At 38.9% G+C, this 20,394-nt stretch overlaps 1 protein-coding gene across 2 annotated transcripts in view; it reads right to left on the reverse strand.

Moving 5' to 3' along the window:
• The window catches only part of CDH12 (cadherin 12), a gene marked incomplete at both ends in the record, with an annotated part of 153,422 nt that overhangs the window by 21,482 nt on the left and 111,546 nt on the right, over positions 1-20,394 (reverse strand). For both annotated transcript variants that reach the window (XM_084212733.1, XM_084212732.1), the window contains one exon: positions 16,067-16,320. In XM_084212733.1, coding sequence (XP_084068859.1) covers positions 16,067-16,320 — 254 coding nt within the window. The remainder of the gene's footprint in view (positions 1-16,066; positions 16,321-20,394) is intronic.

The following is a 20,394-nucleotide window of genomic DNA, read 5'->3' on the forward strand; positions in this document are numbered from 1 at the left end:
GCTTCAAGTCAAGCCTGAGAGAGTTTAAAAAGCTAGAGAATGCAATGTGTTGAAGGATACAAGCTACGTGTCCTCCAAAATCCCATTTTCCACTAAAATTTCCTTCCTGCAACTCTAAATCCTTTCACTGAGTTATCATTGTGTAAAACTCAAACAAGTCTTATTACCATATTTACATGATAAATATGAGAAACTCTAAGTCAGAACTTTATTGCTTTTCTCAAATATAAGTGCTAAACTCTTCTGCCAATTACTGGAAGTATCTTCCAGTCCAGTTAACAGAGAGGAGTGATTTCAATGATTTTGCTAAAGGTGCAATTATGAATTTTCAAAATGAGTCCCCAGTGTAAAAATATTGAATCAAAAACTCCAGCATAAGCTTTTCCAATTGCTGAACAGCTTTTATTTATTTTAAAAAATGGTACAAAGGCACATCAGTCCCTGCTCCCAGAGTCCCAGCCTCCCATTGAACAAAGGGTTGCTGGAGGAGTCAGATGTTCTGTGTAAGCTGCTCCATCACAAGGGCACAGACACTCATCAGCTGCAAGAATTCATCAGCGCAGTCTGCCAGGCATTTGTCCGCTCTGGAAACTTTCTCAGCAATGACAAATTTCTGCTTGTCACTGTAACACATGCATGCCTAAAGAAGTTATTAAGTTCAAACAGGTATAAATAAATTTAACAAAACATTTTATTTTCTTGTGCTAAATGATACAGTCATCTGAGTACTTATGACTAAATAGGATTGTTAAATTACCAGTCTTTCTCAGGGCTACAGCACTTGATTCCGAATAATATTAATTAAGTTTCTTTTCCATATCTCCTTTTGACTTAAAAATTACCCTTGACTCAGTTTCTTGTGGTTTTCTATTAACTTGAAAATGTTGTTTCACACAGTTTTACAGAAATGCTAAAGAATCTTTTTTCTCCTCTGCAATATGGTAATATGAAATAAAATGGCATGTACTACTTGCTTAACAGTAGCAGGCAGTTTGCATATCATTTGTGTTGTCCTGTCCTAAAACAATTGCAATAATTTTTAGTGCCCTTTACACTGTACAACCCAGCAGCTGTTGTGTTGTATGCATGCACACTATTATATATGTGAAATATTAGATATTTTAAAAAATAAAAGTGCTTGTTATAAAAAAGTGCTTGTTATATAAAGCACTTGGATGAACTCTGCTAATATAAAATATTCTAAGAAATAAATTTCTTAGTTTAAGGAAAATGGATAGGACTTCTCTTGTGCAGAACTCCCAGTTTTAATACCGTGGGTTTAATATTGTGATATTCTGCTTGAAGAAAGTAAATGCAATCAAATTTACCTATTTTCACATAAAACCATCATCTGATATAGTCATGAGTTGGTTCTTATGTAGCAGGTGCTGTTACACTAGGTTGTGGGGTATTATTTTTGTTTATATGTTTTAAATAACTTATTAAGCCATCTCCCTTAATGACAGCAGAAATTTTCTGTACCTTTGCAGAATATCTTCAGAACACTGCTGAGGCATGAGAGATCAAAGCAAAGGAAACTTGGACTGGTCTGCTGTCAGATCATATCCCTTCATCATATCCCTTCAGTAATCTCATGAATACCAAGTAGATCACAGAAGAACCCTACCCATGCATATACATAATAGTCTCAAATATGTTGGTTTTGTCTTTCTCTTTTTTAGAAGGAATAGTAGAAATGGAGGATAAACAATAATAAACAAGCAAACAAACAAACAAAAAACCATCAATGGAGAAAACCCAGTTCCATCTGAGTTGTGGAAAGGAGTCAGCACAGTCACAGAAGGGATTCTGCTGCTGTTCCATGTTAAATAGCTATGTCCTATCCTGACCTCCCTTCCTGCTTTGAATCAGCATTACCCTGTAGTTCTCTCAAATGCAATTTCCTTTTCAAATGAAAAGGGAGAGTTTGTAAAAATGCAGTTTGGTTTCAGCTGCTTTGTGACCCAACTAGTGTCACAAATGGGCTATTACTCAGTTGTGCTTGCAGAACTGATGTCAAAAAATCACCTAAGTGGGATGCTGAGTTTGCATTAAAAAAATGCAACAAAAAGTGAGCAGCCAATGTACTTGGTAGGCTTTACTGTCATGTAATAACATAAAACCAAAAAGGGGAGCATACAATGAACATTTTCAGGGGCATTGCTTTGTTCCAGGGTATCAAAAACTAGATGCCTGTGTGGTTGATGCTGTAGAAGTGGCAAAATTGTCTTTATAGCACATCACACTTGACACACCTAAAAAAAAAATACACCCTCAAGTTTACTGAAATACTAAAATTTCTGTCAGTTTCACTATGATTTTTCATTCAGCATTTCACACAAAAAGCCATAATCCTACACGATTTTGCAGAGATTTTCAAATGTACAACACAGTGAGGTAAAGCTTTTGTGATAGACCAGGCTGAGTGCTTTTGAAGATCCCAGTGAAGGAATGTATCTAGTCTTTTAGGAAGGATAGTTTTGCATTAGTTAAAATATTTTGGCTTAAAAACCAGAAAATTCTGGAATTAGTTTGACAGAAGCCCAAATTAGTTGCTGTCTCTGCATCCTCTTCCAAAGGAGTTCAGCAGTGTAATTTCTCAGAGTGCTATCCTGTGATCTGTACCTCAGCCTTCCCACAATGGGTGTTGTCTATACAACCCATCAGGTGGAGATGCTTAAGAGAAGGACAAAGGGACTGTTACACCCTGGGAGAAGGCATGAATGCTTCTTGTCATTGTTCCATGCCTGTCATTTTCATGTCTTTCATGTAACACTTGACCTCCCACAAGAAAAAAACATTTTGACTGGGTTCACATTCCTTATACATGGTTCCCTACTTCTGTGATTTTAATCAGGAGGTAGAAGGTTTAGTGATATTAGCAGTCAGTATCTTGGTCTGGAATGAGTAATATCAGCGCAAATAAATTACATTTTGCTCCTTTGGAGAAAATCAACCATTATGCCAAATTAATTGACAGGAAAGCAGTGGCTGCAGACAGTCAAACTAATGATGGGTCAGAGTCAAGCAAAGGAAGCTGTTAAACTTTTCATAAGCCTTATAAATCTTACATAGGAATTTTAGTAAAACATGGTAGGCAATATAGGAATTAAAATGTGCTGCAGTTCAGTTATCAGCCCTTTCAAACTGGCAATTCTGCCTGTCTACAACTTCCTGTGATTTCTCTTCCCTCTGCCTTTTAATGTTTTGTTCATTTGCTTATCTGACCCTCCAGTCAGCTCCACTGTCTGCTCTGCATTTCTCATTACCAGCTGAGTATCTTATCAAAAGCTGTTGTCATTTGGAAAATGCATTGTTTTCATTCAGTCTCAACATCATTTTTCCTGCTTCATCGAGCAGGCAGAACTTCAAGACAGCCAGGCAGAGGGAAAGCTTTGTCCTGAAGCTTAATTAAGTCTCAGTTTTTGGACTGTGAGCAGCAGAAGAAGGCATGGCAGACTTAACACCCTCACTCCCGCCTTAGCAGTCAATCCTGCTACCGTGGGAAAGCAGTACAGCACTTTCTATACCAGCACCACACATTATAGACCCTGAACACCATTTCACCCTGATTTTGAAAGGTGGGCATTTGCCCTTTGCCCTGCTGCCCATGGTCTGTTCTTTCCCTTTTCATCCAGCCCATGGCAGGAAGAACCCACCCATGCATCCCCCAAGGTACCCAGGTACCAGAGGGCACATCTCACACTTGGAGAAGAAGAGAAAGTCTCTCGCTTTCCTGGTTTTAGGTGTGGAATGGGACATGCTGGGATGAGTGTCTGGATGTGTATGAGTATCTCCACTAATGGGCAGAGTGAGTATAGAAAGATGGAGCTAGTAAACCTGAATGTATAACTCCAACCCTTAAGAAAGTTGAGAGGGTGAAAGCAGATGCTGTGACCCCATCAGATAGTCAGCCTCAATAGACGCCTAAAATTTATTTTGCACTTGGGTGCATCTGACATAAACCCCAAATGATAAGACAGAGGTGCCTCATGGGCTGCTGTTCCCATGCCTGGCCTGGAACGCTTTGTCTTCTGATAAAGTGCCTACACATTAAATATCATAAATACGATAAAGGAGAGCTGGCCCACTGGCATATATCCAATATAAATAATCTTTGATTGTTTTCTTTTGCATCATGTAAATACTTAAATATTAGCTCTGTTCTATATCTTTGGGAACCAAGAACTGAACAAATATCTTATATTTTTATCCATTTAAAAAGCTGAAGTAAAATGCTGATGCTGAGATAATAAAAGGAAAAGCAAATAAAATAACCATGCTGACTCTAGAGAAAACTGCAGCACACAGTAAAAGATTTATTGCTTGCTTAGATCATCACTTGGGACTCAGATTTTCAGCTGGATCTGCAAGGGGAAACAGTGAAGTCAAGAACTGGAAGCTTCTTTGTGCTGCTTTGAAGCTGATTTGGTGAAGTGCTTATAAAAATAAAGAGATTATTCAGAACGGCTCTGATGCTGCAGAGCTGCTGCATTTTCTTCTTTCATTTCTTCTCCCCAAGCCTCTGATGTATCAAGGAATGCAGAATCTACAGAGGTCAGTATAAGTATGAAGTCACCTTTTCAAAGGTTTTATAAATTTCATGAGGACACCAGGCAAAAGTTGCTGGATAAGCATCTCCTCGCTCCCATTTGCATGCTGATGGTCTGACCTGAGCAACATCAGGTCTCATCACTTATTTCTAAAATTGGTTCCTCTCTCCTCCTATCTGAGCTGAATTTCTGTGCTGTTTCCTTCACAATATTTTCAGATTTATTTTCTAAAATAATCTGTTGTTATAGCTCTGTGTTTTTACTATTTCAATGAACACTGACAGCAGTTTTTTAGCCATCATAGATGATACTCTGCCTTTATTTTCTGCAGATTCTGTTCCAGCTTATTAAAGATGGATGCCACAGAATCAGAGAAGGGTGGAGGCTGGACCTCTAGAGGTCATCTGCTCCAAGCCCTCTGCTCAAGCAAGGACACCTAGAGCCACTCACCCAGGACCAACTCCAACTGGTTTTTCTTAATATCTCCACAGACACTCCACCATCTTCTTGGGCAATCTGTGCCAGTGCTTGGTCAATCTCACAGCAAGAAAGTAGTCTTTCCTGTTCCTGATATTCAGAGGAAACCTGTGCTTCAGTTTGTGCCCACTGCCTCTTGTCCCAACTCTGGATGCCACTGAGAAGTTGTCTCCATCTTCTTTGCACCCTCCTTTCAGGTGCTCCTATGTGCTAAGTGCTTTCATAACTGGTAAGACCCTCTTGAGCTTTCTTTTCCCTGGACTAAACAGCCCCAGCTCTCAGCCTTTCCTCATAGAAAGACTTCTCTGGTTCCTTCATCATCTTCAAGGCCCTTTGCTGGACTCCCTGCAGTATGACCCTGTCTTTCTTGCACTGAGAAGCCCAGAATTAGGACCCAATAAAAGTAGAAATATCCAAGATCTGTTTGTATCTACAGTCAGAATATGACTGAAACTTCAAAACACCGAGATCTCAAAAAGTGTAAAATTCTCAAAAACCCTGTTGTTTAAACTTTATTATTTAAACTGAAAACAACAAACAAAGTGCAAAATATATAAGAAACTCTGTATGCAATAACTATTTAAACATAATAACAAACTTGAGTATTTTAGGACAGGAAAGTATAAGAAATGCTTACAAACAGACCTAAGGGACAAATTCAGAAGGAAAGGACTTGGAATCTGACTAGGCTGCAGTTATCCTTGCAGAAAGGGAAGAAAGACCTTAAATGAAAAATATTGGAAAGCTTATTTATTATTCTCTACTAATGAGATAGCTTCATGGTTGACTTGGTGTACCAAAGTGCAGATTACCAACTAACACACTTCCCTGTAGCACATAGGTTTTTCTTACACATAGTTTTAATTCCTGAGCCCTCATAATTCTCTGTCAAGCCCTGAGAGGTTCACCCACCAATTGAGGTGATATGAGAATGGCTGTAGCCATTAAAGCTCTGTTTTAATCTCACAATTGGTTTCTAGAATCCTTGAGAAATCCATTCCTGAAGAAATTTGAAATAACAGTACTTGATGAAAAATCAGGAAGACTATTATTTGAGGTTAAATTACAGTTTGCGCCTCTGGGATAAGAGCTGGCTTTGCAAAATCACATCAGCAGGTGGTACAAGTGCTGTGAAATAAACCAGAAACTATTATGAACTATTACGATCATACTGTTCCTTTGTCCTCACTTTGGCTACTTAGCTGTTCTCAATTAATTTAAAAGCTTTCCTTGCCAGGTTGCTCTTTGCCTTGGATCTGGATGCATACTTCTTGATTTTCAGCATCCACTTCTTTCACAAACATGCCATTCACTGAGAGCTGTAGTCCATAAACTCCTTGGGTCTATACATCTATTTCAGTTCAATCTCCTGACTGACATTTTATAGCGTAATATGACTGCATATGCCAACAGAAGATCACTTGCTGTTCTTCACAAGCTTCAGTAAGTTGATGAATTACTGACTGTAAATAAAGGTTACTGGCATCTCTCGGTTTTAGACTTTGTTTTCAGTTGCTTTTGACTTGCTGAACTTAGGAAATAATTCACACTTCAAGTGCATCCAGGAGTTAATCTAGGAAAATTCATACAAGTCAAATGAATCCCACCAGTCTTTTATCTGGGAAGGTCTGATTTTTCACTAGCACAGTCTTCCTGACTTGTGCCAGAAAGTACTTACCTTTGCTCCATGTTCCTGCCAGTCTCAAGAAAACCCACACAGATCAAAATGTCAGTCTGCATGTGTCCCAAAATTGCAAAGAAGGATTTTTAACACACAGCTCCATCTGTTTCCAGTGAACCTGCTGCAGCATCACAGAGGGCTAATAAATGACTACATTTTCCTTCCCCACTGATCATGTGTGATCGCTTCAGCCTTAAGTATATAAATTTAAGATTAAGGTTAAGACAAATTTACACCTTTTTTGTAGTTTCTCCTCACAGTAGCTCCAAGCCAATCACTGAATCAAGGTACCACGGACTCTGAATTGATACAACTGAGCCACTTACCAGCTGAGCTGTGAAAGTTGTCTGCATGCACCTAATCCATTGCAAGTATAAAATAAAATGTAGTGATTTAAACTGATTGCCACAAGAATTTGTTGTTCACACTTTGTTTCATGGTAAAGGTAAAATAGAGACTGTGCTGCTAGAAAACAGCTCCTTTTGACAGACAATTTATACACAGAAGATAAAGATGTTTTTCTGCCTTCAGTTTGAAGACAAGTCACTTTTATGTCCAGCTCCTTAAAACCACTCAGCTGCTGAGGAGGAAGACAGGTCATTCAAACCTAGAGAATGACAAAGCAGTACCATAGAGGAATATCTTACAGAAAAAGGGTGGTGGAGTAAAGGATGCAATTGCTAGAGTTTATGAAGATGAAGTTTAGGAGCTAGAAAACAGAGAACAAAGGAAGAGTCAGAAACTGGGGAGCAGTGGAAGCCAGAAGCAGGAGTTAATTGCCCTATATTATACCCAGCGTTGCTGGAAGGTAGGTAGATGGAGATCTCCTTGATTATATGGTAGCTTGGTGTTCATTGAGCCAAATGAGAATGGAAAGGAGAGGATAGTGAGGAAAGACCAGATGTGCCTGCTAAATGTGGCATTGGAATCCCTGGGTGGGCAAGGATAGGTTGGATTCAATCTACACGGAGACTTTCAGCCAATGTCATCCAGTTCCAAATGCAGATGTATCACTGGCCAGAGAGCTGGATGGGGCTAAGGCCTCAATCAACCACATGTGTAATTGGAGCTCCTATAAAAGGAGCTGGAGGAATAAACTGGAGGCTGTGTGTCACATGGAGCTTTGGTGTGTGTTGTCCCTGTCTCCAACCACTGACCCCATGAATCAAATTGGCAATGAACATAATTGCTAAAGATATTCCTTGGGATTCAGAGAAAATGTTGGAGGGAAACCCACTTTCTGTAGTTTTCAAAAGCAGATAAAGTAGCTGGAACAAAGTGAAACAAATACATCAAGGCACTGAGATCAACAAAGATGTCTGTCCTCAGCAGAAAAAAAGAAGAGGATAGAGCAGGACACCAATGAAGCTGATGGAAAAAGGTTCAGCAGTAAAAATACAGAAACCAGCCATGGGAGAAAAAAAGACTGTGGAGTAGGAAACTACTACTAGACAGAGCACAAGAGGTATAAAAAATCACTGGGCTTGTGGGAGGTCAGAGAACCATACCAAGGTATCTGCAGCAGAAACTGAGAAGTAGTTCAGATAAATTAGAACTTGGAATAGAGGTTTTAAAAGTGGGATGTGTGACAGGGATTTGATAAAATGCAAAGGATGGAGTACAGCTAAAATTGCAACAGACAGTGACAGGAGGCAACAGAGCAAGCGTGCAGAACCACCAGAGCAGCTGAAAAGGAACCAAAATTTATGAGTCTCAACATCTCTTATCTGTACAAAACTGACTTGTTTCTCTCCAGTATGATACCATATACAGAAAAAATGGCTGTTGCTTAATCTATTAAATGAGGATGCTTAAGGTGCTGGAACTAGATGTCCCAGATATTCTATATATGTATGCAACTGTAAGATACATTTTAATGTCAAAGGGTGGGACTTTTCTTTTTGAAGGATAAGTAAATTCAAAAAATGCAAGCACAAAAAAGTTGGAAGAATTATGGGACTGAAAAGTCAAACTCTTACATGCAATAATTCATCTTGTTGGTGCTTGTACATTAAGATATGGTGTTCTAGGATTCAGGAAGAAATCTTTATATTCTTGATCTTAACATGACACAGTATTTTTCTGGGAAAACAGAACATATTCATTAAAGTGTATAGACCATTGTGAACTAGTTCAGAAAAAAAAAAAAAAGGGGTTTTTCTTTGAAAGCACATGCAGGGAATACAGTCTTATCCCTGAGATGCTGAGGACAGGACTGACCTATGAATAGTACACATGGCTTTTTACTTTACATCACAGCTTCATGGCTCTGGACTTGGTCAAGGAAATGCATGGTCCCCACAGTTTTCCTGCTATGAATGGTTCTTTCGGTTCATGAGGCAAAACTTCTGAGTCAAACAGAGAAGACCTGAAGGACAGTGTTTTGGCACAGAATATGAAACACATTGCTAATTAGAGTTGTCTGGGATTCACATCAGGGACAATAATCCTCTGATACTTTATGCCAGAAGATCATCTTCATGGAAATCTGACAGCTTCAGACATGTCAGTGCAAAGTTTTTGAACTTCTCACACGCTGTTTGACAGAGCTCACTAGGAGGTACTTCAGTTTTGCCCTCCGTTTCTGCTTTCTTGTTATTTAGACAGCTTTGTCTATAACATTCATGCTGTATGGACACATAAAACAGCGATTTTTAGGAAGTCCTAAAACCCCTTGTTCCAGAAGTACAAGGATCTTTACCAAAAACTTGCATAGTTACAAATTACAGACCTTGCAACATACTACAGTACAGCAGGTTTTTTTTCCTCCCAGTCTTCAAACTGTCGTAAACTAGAGGAGTCTGAGAAGAAAATTATATCAGAGCTGTTTTTGCAAGTGCTTTGGGATTTTTAATGGCCAAAATGTACATAGGACTTCACCTTAACATGTTTCTTGAAGAACTATGGATGAAATGGGAATAGACAAAACAGATCACTTGAGACACATAAGCTCCAGATTTAACACAGTTTGAAAATTAGGTGCACTGGGGTAATGTTCCAGAACAGCTGCAAAGCCAGTCACCCTTGCAGGTGTTGAATACCTGCAGCTCTTTTTCTCCTTGTGCTTAATTTTCTGTTCATTACTAAGTCTATGCTCTGTGCCCTTTCACTCCTACATCTGTAGCAAATACCTCCCTACAAAACAAACCTTTTAAGGCTTCTGACTTGTCTAAAATTTTGATACCAGTAACAGAAGAAAAGAGACAAATAATATAACCCTCTCCATTTTCAATGTCCTCCAGCAAAATATTTTCTTTAATGGCTGCATCTAGTTTTCATCCTTAGTCATTATCTCCCCCTTCCTGATGTGTCTAACATAACAGACACAAAATTTTTGTCTGACAACATGGATTTAGTTGCTGGAACAAATACTGTTTCTTTTCATGTGAGCTGCTCTAGCTTGCATTGCTCTCTGGAGTTTTGCCTTCTGTTGCATGCAGTGCAGATTTTATCCCAGTCTTTTTTGTTTGGCAGAATGTTGACTATTTTGGTTTTTTGTTACAGGGCACACCATTCCAGGAAAACATTTCACAGAAAATGATGAATCTGTAGAGAAAATACAATCAGTAGTTGTAGTACTCCCAGTACTATCCGGTACTTTGTGTGGGCTGTGTCTTCAAAGAGCATGACTTGCTTTTCCCCATTTGTTTAGGGTGCATATTTACTCAGAAGTTGCTTGGACTCTTTTGCAATATGATGAAATTGATTAAGTCATTCTTTAGCTTAATGATTTAATCTAGATTTTAGGCAGCTAACAGAGGTTAAGATATAGTAAGATGCAATAAGGTTATTGCTTAGGATACAGTAAGAACTTGCAAACCCATTTAGCACCTTCAAACTCACACTTTTCTAATTTATGGTCTTGTTTTGTTGTTTTTTTTTGGTTTTTTGTTTGTTTTTCATTTAGAGCATATAAAACTTATGGAATATTGAATACTTTTACATAGGGGTATTGGGTCTGGTTGAGATGGAATTAATTTTCCAATAGCAGACTTCACAGTGCTGTGCTGTGCATTGGTACCTAGAAAGGTGTTGATTACACACCAGTGTTTTGCCTACTGTTGAACAGCTCTGGTACAGCATTAACTCTGTGTCAACATTTCCCAAGATCCTGGGATGGGGACACAACTATGCCAATTAAATTAACAAAAGGGATAGACCATACCATAGGACATCAGCCCAGATATAAAAGCCAAGGAAAGGAGGAGCAAAGGGGGGCATTTGTTTTATAGCATTTGCATTCCGGAGAAACCACTATGTGTGTTGAAGTCCTGCCCCCTGGGAAGTGGCTGAACATCTCTTGCTGATGGGAAGTAGAGAATAAACCTTTCTTTTTCTTGTCTTATGCATGCACAAAGCTCCATTTTTTGCTTTAGTAAACTGCCTTATTGAGTTGTTTTCCATTTTATTTTCTCTCCCTGTCCAGCTGGGAAGGGGAGTGATAGGGTGGCTTGGTGGGCACGTGTCATGTCTCCAAGGTCAACCCACCACAGTCCTTTATAGTGCCCTTTATAGAGCAAGACAAAGGCAGTTCTATCTCTTTCTCTTTGACTGTCTGGTTGTCTATCTATATGTCCATCTGTCTATCTATCTATCTATCTATCTATCTATCTATCTATCTATCTATCTATCTCTTGATATTTCTGGCTGCAGTAATAGCAGTTATCTAGTAGCAAGCTCCTTTGTGGGATGTGAGGTTTTTCAGCTGTGCTCCTTATCTCTCTGTTTTGCTGAGTTTGCTGGGAATGTGTTAACACAAGCAATAACTCTGTGCTTTGCCCTGACATGGCAGCCTTGTTATGCGGGGGGAGCTATCTTCTGTGGATGATGAGGAAATATATCTCCCTCTCCCTGCCCAAAATTGATGTGAATAGGTTTATAATACAGGCTCCCATGGACATTGCTCATCCTTATTTAAGCTGCTTAATACTGTTAATAGCATTAAGGAATACTATTGGCGCATTATGGGATTTGTGGAATCTGGTGTCATCCTAGTGTAAGAGAAAACAAACTTTAAATATGCAGATATTGAAATGTGCCTTGAGGCATCCAGTCCCTGGGTGGCGGGGTGTGTGGAGGGATTTGGGCAGGTTCCTAGGGTGGTTATTGCCTCCAGTTGCCTGTGACTTTACACCTGAACAGGTGACCAACCCTGGCAAACTGATCCATCAACGATGGAAGGGTGCCTTGCCCACCCCAGTGAAAGCTGGCAGCTTCTTGCCCTGTGCTGGAGCTGCACCTGTGCCTGCCAAGCCACTCACAGTCCTCCCAGAGGACTGTAGTTGAGGCAGGAACCCAAACTAGATTTGAGGACACTATGACTGACACAGGGACTCAAACCACAGCAACTATAGTACTTGCACCAGTAGTGAAAACAAAATAATGGATAAGGGAAGCTACAGGCCTATATAATTGATAAGAAAGGGAGGAAGAGGAAAAGAAGGAGGAGGAGAAGGAGGAGAATCAGGAGAGGACGGGTCAGGTGAAAAAGGTGGTCATTCAACAAATAAATTTGAAGGAGTGAGACAAATCAAATAGGAACCTGAAGTTACCTGTTCCTTGACCTCATCAGAACTTTGAGACTTGTGGAAAGACCAGTCACCAGCCAGGTGATGCTGGGATAACAGGGCTGACAGTTAACAATTAGAAGGTCATGAGGCCACAACAGCTAAAATCCCTTGCTAGAGGTGGGGAAATTGAAGAAGGAATTGGAAAGGAAAGAACAATTTGCAGTCTCTAGAGATGGCCTCTCTAAAGCATGAGGGCATGAAATCCATTTAAGGAAGACCTTGTGAATTCCCCAGGAAGGTGGATCACTGCAGATGAAGGTATCCAGTACCTGAGAGAATCAGAAGTCCTGGAAGTGCTTTATAGTAGAGTAAAAATTGATAATGTCCCTGTCTAGGTTTAGGGACAGTTTTAGGAAAAAATGCCCTGGAATGAGCATTTCCTCTAAAGAAAAGGGCTTTGATAATTCTGCTTGCCAATGAGATAAATAAATAAATCCTAATGGGTGAAAGTGAAAAAAAAAAAAGCGAAACAGTTTATTAACAAAGAAAAAACCAAAAGGGTGCAAGGCATAAAAAAAGGACTGAATAAATGCTAGATACTGATATTTCAAAAACTTGACTCCAACCCCCCATCAGACAGCACAGCCATGGAGCAAAGATGGATGCCGCCCTTCTTTGCATCAGGGAAGGGGAGGAAGAGGAGTTATCATAGCTACTGGGGCAGAATAGATTGGAATCTTTCTGACATTAGTCTCTTCCTTGCAGAAGGAGAAGCTGGTAGGTTTTAGTGTCCTTTCTCACGTTGGGTTAGCTGCTTTGAGGTCTCAAGTTTGGGGCAGCCTCCCCACCAGCTCCCCAGGTGGGCCAGAAAAAAAAGAAGTAAAAAAAAAAAAAAAAAAAATTGAAACAGTTCAAGGGAAAAAAAAAAAGAAAATTAAAAAGAAAGCATCTGTTTTTGGGCATAAGCAGACAATTATGAAATAAAGTCTCATTATAAAATCACCCCAAGACAGCCCCCAAAGATCCAGAGGATGCCCTATGCACAATGGCCATATGGAGGAAGGTGGCTCAAAGTGACCAAGAAGAACTATCATACAACAAGTTGTCCCAAGTCAGAAGAGGCCATGCTCTATTTACTCCTGGATCTTTCTGCATGGTAGGAAACCATTGGAGGTGGAAAGCTGCTGTGTGGAGTCCTGCACAATGACTGCTGAGGGAGATGAGTCAAGGCTATTTGCACAAGTGAAAGCCATCCAACTAGCCCTAAAGATTTCTGAATAAGAAACACGGCCTGTATTCTGTCTCTACACTAACTCCTGGATGGTGTCTAATGTCCTGTGGTGGTGGCTGCAGCAATGGAAGAAGACTAACTGGCAACACAGGGGCAAACCCTGTGTTTGTCTGGGCTGCTGTATTGGGGCAGGACATCACTGCACAGGTAGAAGATATGACTCCGAAAGTAACTCATGTAGATGCACATCTGCCCAAAAGTCACACCACTGAACCACACCAGTACATTCTGGGACATAGTTCATGTTTTTCTGTGGGCATGAACCAGCTGAATCAACTCATAAATGCGACTCTGGGAGGACTTACGCAGCTTGTTGGTGTAAGGGCTTACCAGAATGAGCAGAGAGACTAAAATGTAGGGGTATCAACTTAATGTATTAATGTAGATGGGCATTTGGACACTTAAGTAGTGAGCTCAGGGTTAAAAACTGTAGACATGGACATTATAAAATGGCTTAGAATTCAATATTCCAGAGAACACAGTATGTGGATAAACCATCGAGAGACAATTATTTTTCTTGTGCAGTTACAAATACAGAATCAGTAAAAAGCACTTGAGTCTCCTAGGAGCATTTGTGAAACAAAAATCTCTCACTGAAGACTGGTTATACATCCAAATGATTCCACTGTCATATGAAAAACTGCTCAACAATGTGATTAAAGGCTTTCTATCTGGTTGCAAAAGAGTATGGTTTTCAACAGAATATTGACTTTACTGGGGCTATTTTCATAGGCGACCACCAGGGAAAGAGGTTCAGACTTCAGTCTTTGTTAGCAAAGGATTTGATCCTTTGTCAGAGAAGGAATGTGTCACAGATTCATGAACAAATGCATTTCTATATTTAAAAAAAATGAAGATTATATTTTTAAAAAAGTGAAACAGACAGAAATAGTAATAGTTTTAAGCAAAAAAAAACATAGACTTGACAAAGCAGGAGCTAAACAGTCACTGTTATATGCTGCATTTTTGCATATGATTACAACTAACATGGTTATTGTGTGTTTTGGTAGTGTAAGTACTGAAATAATTAATAAACATGGTTTTAAAAAGTCCAAATTCAATTTGTAATCAAATATGCAGGAAAATGCATGCACTTGGTAGGCACTAGTGGCATTTTCCTGTTCTGTCACAGTCCCATTTGATAAACATTAATACTTAAAGATTGATGACATGCACTACGTCTCTAATATTTCTTACAAAAATCTGGGGATAAAAGTATTTCCTAAAGTCAGGTAGGTACTTCCAGTACCATACTTCCATTGCTACTGGAAGTATGTGTGAGCAACTGCCCACATCTTAGACCATGTCTAAGCTTTAAGGAGCTTTTTTATTGGTAAATGACTCTGGTTCACTTTAATCTTTCTAATGTGGCTGTGAATAGGTTCTCAAAATCAATGTATTACATTTGTATACCAGATGTCCCCTCCTTTTTCTTTCATTACAATAAGCTATAGCAATAAATGAGAGGCTTGCCTGGCAGGAGTTTCCTTGTGCTGAACACAGCCATGTTGGTCAGCAACCATGTCCCCATAGCCTCAGCCAAGACACATGATGGTTTGATGGTTGTTTATTACAGCATTTGTTCTTTGCAAGATGTAGATAGAGAAAGGGTGAAAGGGGCAGTTCTGTCACCCATTGGGGTCTAACTTAAACAGGCATAGCAAGTAAAGCCTTCTTTCTCACTACTGTACTTAGGAGATATTTTTGTGAAAGACCCAGTGTAGGGGACCAGACCTAAGCACATTATGTCTCAAACTTTCTGAGCATTGCTACAGGAAAGGTGTGATCAGAGGAGAGGATCCTGCAGAGGTGGGGCTGGGCTCTTCTCAGCCAACTTCCTGCTCCATCTTGAGACTCATTCTCAACTTCCACCTGCCAACTCATTTCCTGGAGAAATGCTGGCTGTGCATGTGCTAACAAAACAGTGTGAAAACTCTACTTTATGTAAGAGGTGTGCACCAGGTTAATTATAAAAGTCATGGATTGGGCCCCCTCAGTCTCTCTGGAGGTGTCTTGTGGCATGTGAGCCAGCACAGTTTGAGGAACTTGTTGTGGGAGTTGAGATCGTATTGAAGTGTACCTTACAAAATTAGGGGCTGCCACGCCTGTGGAAGTACATTGTAAGAACTTAAGAGCTTGTTAGCCGACACCTTGTGAGTCAGAGTTATAGTAACGGTACAAGAATAGCATGAGAGTTCCCTGACGTGTCTTTATTCAGCCTGAAGGAGATATTTATAGCAAATATCATGTCCTCTACCAGTGGGTTGTGACACCCAGACACCATGGTATTCTCTAGTCTTAGCACACCTTCTCTGAAGTCATGTCAGTGTGTGGTAACTTGCATGACCAGTACGATAAGAAGCTGTGAGCACTTCATGATAATTCACCCAAACGAGCATGTCCTTCCAATATTGTTTCAGAGCATCAGTAATTTGTTACAGTGGCACATGAGGTATATTTTATATCTTCATACTAAGTTCTTTGCCAGTGCATCCAACTGTCAGCAGCACTTTGGGTTGTCGGAGAGTTACTAAAGGAGGAAAAGCTCTCTTACCTAACTGAGCTGCTGCCAGCATCAAGGTCTTGTGCTGTCACTGCACCGATAATGGTCCCCACAGGTGTATCCTCATAGACTTCCATCGTGTACATGGGCTTGCTGAACACTGGGGGTTCATCCATGTCCAACACATTGATCTTCACAGTGGCAGTATCTTTGAATGGACCCACTGAGTGAAAGCGATGGTCAAGATGGAGATTGGAGGCCTCCACCTTAAAGGTGTATGCCTTCTTTGTCTCAAAGTCTAACGGCTGCAGAAAGAACAAAAGCAAAACATTAGATTTGGCTAAAAATTAGGCATTGGTTGGATTAATCTGACAAAACTTAAGATGCCTTTTGTGTAAAACTCATCTCCTGAAATAATCAGTCATTTAAGTTTGTTTTGCAGTTCATCTTATGCTAAGGTGAATTTTGAAATAGGCCAGATGAATCACAGTCAGGAAATTACTGCTTCTCTACATCAGAAAAATCAGGATGACTGGCATGGATGTAAACAGTTACAGTGTAGATGTCTGAAGTTAAATGAGTGAGATTCATCTCTTGCAAATGAGCTGAGTGAAGGTTAGTCAGAAATTTGCATTTGTAACTCCCATGCACTGGCAATCAGCTGTCTCTAGTGGATCCAGCTCCTTAAATAGATTTCCTGGGTTTTTTTAGCAGGAAAGGCTTTCAGAAGACCATGACAGTGATGAAGATGAGCCCAAATGAAAACTCTGATATATACTAATGAGTCAAACCAAACTTCAGGTACGACTTGGAATGTGAATTCTAACTTGATCTGAAACAAGCTTTTCCTGTAAAATGTCGATCTTAGCAGTGAACTGCTATTCATACCATATGTTTGATCTGCATGTACTTTGCAAAATTCAGACTTTGGCTCTGTCTTATGATCCTAGGTGTAATTCATAAGGTCTTGAAGATGACACAGCAGCTTTTGTGCAGTTATGTGGGGTTTTGACAGAATGTATCCTGAATAATAAGGTTGTTTTGATGTGGGTTTCTGTCAACGCATATCAATTTAGTGCCTTTACTTCTAGAAAAGTAATCATCTCAAAACCCTTAATGCAGTCTTATTTAGTTGAAAAGATGCAGAAACTTTATTTTCATTTAAAGGGTTTATCTGCATTGGCTTTCATGTTTTTTTTTTAATGTTTCTAACAAAGCCTTTTTCTGATGTCTGGGTAACACTGGCACCTAGTGGTTTCTGCCTATAATTGTTAAGCTGGAAATTTGCTAACAGGAATGAATAAAAAAAGAGCAGGTTTGCATGTGTATGAACAAGAATATTTCAATGTCTGTTATTTTTTCCCCAGTGTTTTCAGACAGTTGTCACAGCCAGGATAGATTTAAATTCTTCATTTTTTTGTCCTTAATTGGCCAGATGACTGACTGGTGTAAATTGAAATAGCTCCATTAAAATCAATGGAGTTACATTGACTTGCATTAGCTGAACAGCTAATGATTATAAATCCTTATAAAAGACTTTGTCATTTCAGTAGACTGGATGCTCAATCTTTTTTCTTTTTTTTTTTTCTTTTTTTTTTTTTGGGCTGGGACTTAAAATTAGCCATATAAATTTTAATGCCATAGAAATAATCAGACTTGAAAGTAATTCACTACCAAACACAACCATCCTCCTACAGACAAAATTACCAGAAAAGACAGTATGTGCTGTACCTTTGTGTCTGGACTGACAGAAAGAAGAAGTAACTAAGCCTGAGAAGAAACAGACAAAATTAAGTCTAGTAGATCTCATGTCCCAGTGGTGAAACCCTAAGATGTTGTCTTCACTAAAAATAGACATGTTGGTCCATTATCCAAATTGCTGCCACACTGTATTTTCATTTTCTATACTACTTACGCACATTTGTTATGCATTGCCAAAATAATTTTGCCTAAAAGGAAAGGAAAAAAAACAAACCAAGAAAACTCTTCTCCAGATATTAATATCAATTGGTAATGCATTTTCAAAAAACATAATAAGAGGAAAAATATGAAGTTTAAGAACTTAGTCTGGAGAAGAAAAAGTCACGGGTTAAACTCGAGATAAATTATTAAGACAAAGTAAGAAATCTAAGCTCCCACAAAGGTAGCAATTCTGGGTAATACCTTGTATGTATATTTTTCATACCACCACAATTGCATTAAAACTTTTCAGATTGGCTCCTGTAATACATCAATATATTTGCAAAGAGCTGTATTAATGGAAAAAGCCATAATTCATGCAGTCTTTGCAGGCTGTCTTTCACCTAATTACTCTTCAAGCACTTATACCAGATTATGGTGCATGGCCAGTCCCCAGTCACAACATTTCATGATGCAAGGGGAACAGAAAGCAGGAAGATTTCAAATGGTTCTGTCTATTGGTATGCTCAGTCTGGCATATTTCACTGCACAGGTACCCAGGAAGCAGGAAAACTGGCTGCATTACTTCTCTACCCCCAGCATTATGGGGAAATACTAAAGAATATTTTTTAAAAGACAGTGTGATCCCAAGAAAGGATAATGTTTTTCCACTGTAACCTCAGAACAATTCATCCTCTCTTTCTGTTTTTCTATGGGTCTGATGACAACTATAGTAAGAGATTATGTGGCCAGTGCAAAGCACAGATGGCAGTCAAAATAAGAAGAGACAGGTTGAAAGTGATGAGCCATCATGAGAGAAAGAAATCAGTGACAGACTCCCACAAAATAGCAGAAATTAGCCTTTAGCTTAAGTGAGGCTAAACTGCAACTTAAAAGTTTGGAGAGTTGGGAAATGTTGCAAGTGGCAAATCTAGGACTTAATTTCAAATAGAAAAAGATTTTATACAATGTATATGATGCAACAAGAGTATGGTTTTATTGTCTTGTCTGTATGGGGATTGCAGCTACAATCTCCTGACCAGTTCTGGTTTACTCATATTTGAACAGTTAAATCATACAGATAGCATTGACAATTTAAGATTTAGGGTTTTTTCTGAATTGTCCAGACTCTGCCTGAAAACAGTAGAATTGAATGTCTGCATAGGTCTCAGGCAAAACCTCTTGGATTTTTTGATTTTTGGTTTAAAACATGTTTAAAAACCATTTTATTATATTTTTAATTTTTAGTAGATATCACTAAAATCTGTCAAGTTATTGAGTGGTCCACACAATATTTTACCTGTTTTTGTTACTAAACAGAAAAAGAAACAAACACCAACAAACAAAAAAAAAATCATTGTGTTTTGCTGTTATATAATAGCTGTCTGAGGGTGCTAAGTCCCATTTTCATTTTGAATCTAGAATGGGGCTAAGGAAATAAACACAGTAAAATGTTTGAATTGTACAAAAAACTCCAATACCAGCCCTGTAAGGTTCTTGAAATGTCTTTCAATTAAACAGATTTTAATAAAGTAACTTCATAGATTTTTTTAATAAGCAAGAGAAATATGTATTCCTTCTATAAAAGTAATTATATGCAGAAGATAAATTTGAATAAGGCTTTTATTTTGCAAAGTTTGTTGTTTTGGTTTGGTTTTTCTGTGTGCAGTAAACAGCATATTTGCTAATAGTAAAGTGATAGCTTATTAACTGGGAACTATTAAATAGCTGGAGTATTTCTAATTGATATTCTAAGTACCACCGACAGAACAGATGTATTTGGCTCAACTTGTCCTCATCTGCTTTTTCCTATGTTGAGGTTACAAGCTGCTCTGTATATTTGCCTAGTAAAGTGCTATCAGCATATACACACCTGTGCACAGCAAAGCCATTCTACAAATCCCCAAATCAGATACATACTGACAAATCACTTTATCTTGCAACTCTAAGTACTATGAATGGACTTAGTATGACTAGGACAGGACCAAAACAGCTCTGTATTAGAAATAAACATATTTTGAAATATTGCTTGTTTCCACATTTAAGGCAGAAGTTAAGAAATGCTGCTGTAGCGGGAAAAAGAGAGAAATAACAAAGAACTAAAAAAAAAATGGTCTGAAAGATATAATTAATTCTAATGATAAGCACAACAAGGGTGGAAAAAGAATTACCCACAACAAAAGAATTGCTCACAACTCACTGTTAGCTTGTTCTGCTTCACAAAGAGGCAAGACTGGAAATTCCAGAAATTTCTGCTTTTTATCCACAGATATCCACACATAAGAAATACTCTCTAACATAAGAGAGTATTGTTTCTGATAGAGGCTTTCACCTACAATGATGGAAAAACTATATTTTGGGATGAGATTTTAAGCCCCAGGACATATGGATAGTTATGGATAGTAGGACTGGGTTGACAGGAAGTGCATAACAACTTAGGCTTGACTTCATACTAGCATTGTGCAATTGCAGAATCCTCT

The sequence above is a fragment of the Fringilla coelebs genome (genome assembly GCF_963513975.1).
Source record: "Fringilla coelebs genome assembly, chromosome: 1".
NCBI classification, from domain to species: Eukaryota; Metazoa; Chordata; class Aves; order Passeriformes; family Fringillidae; genus Fringilla; species Fringilla coelebs.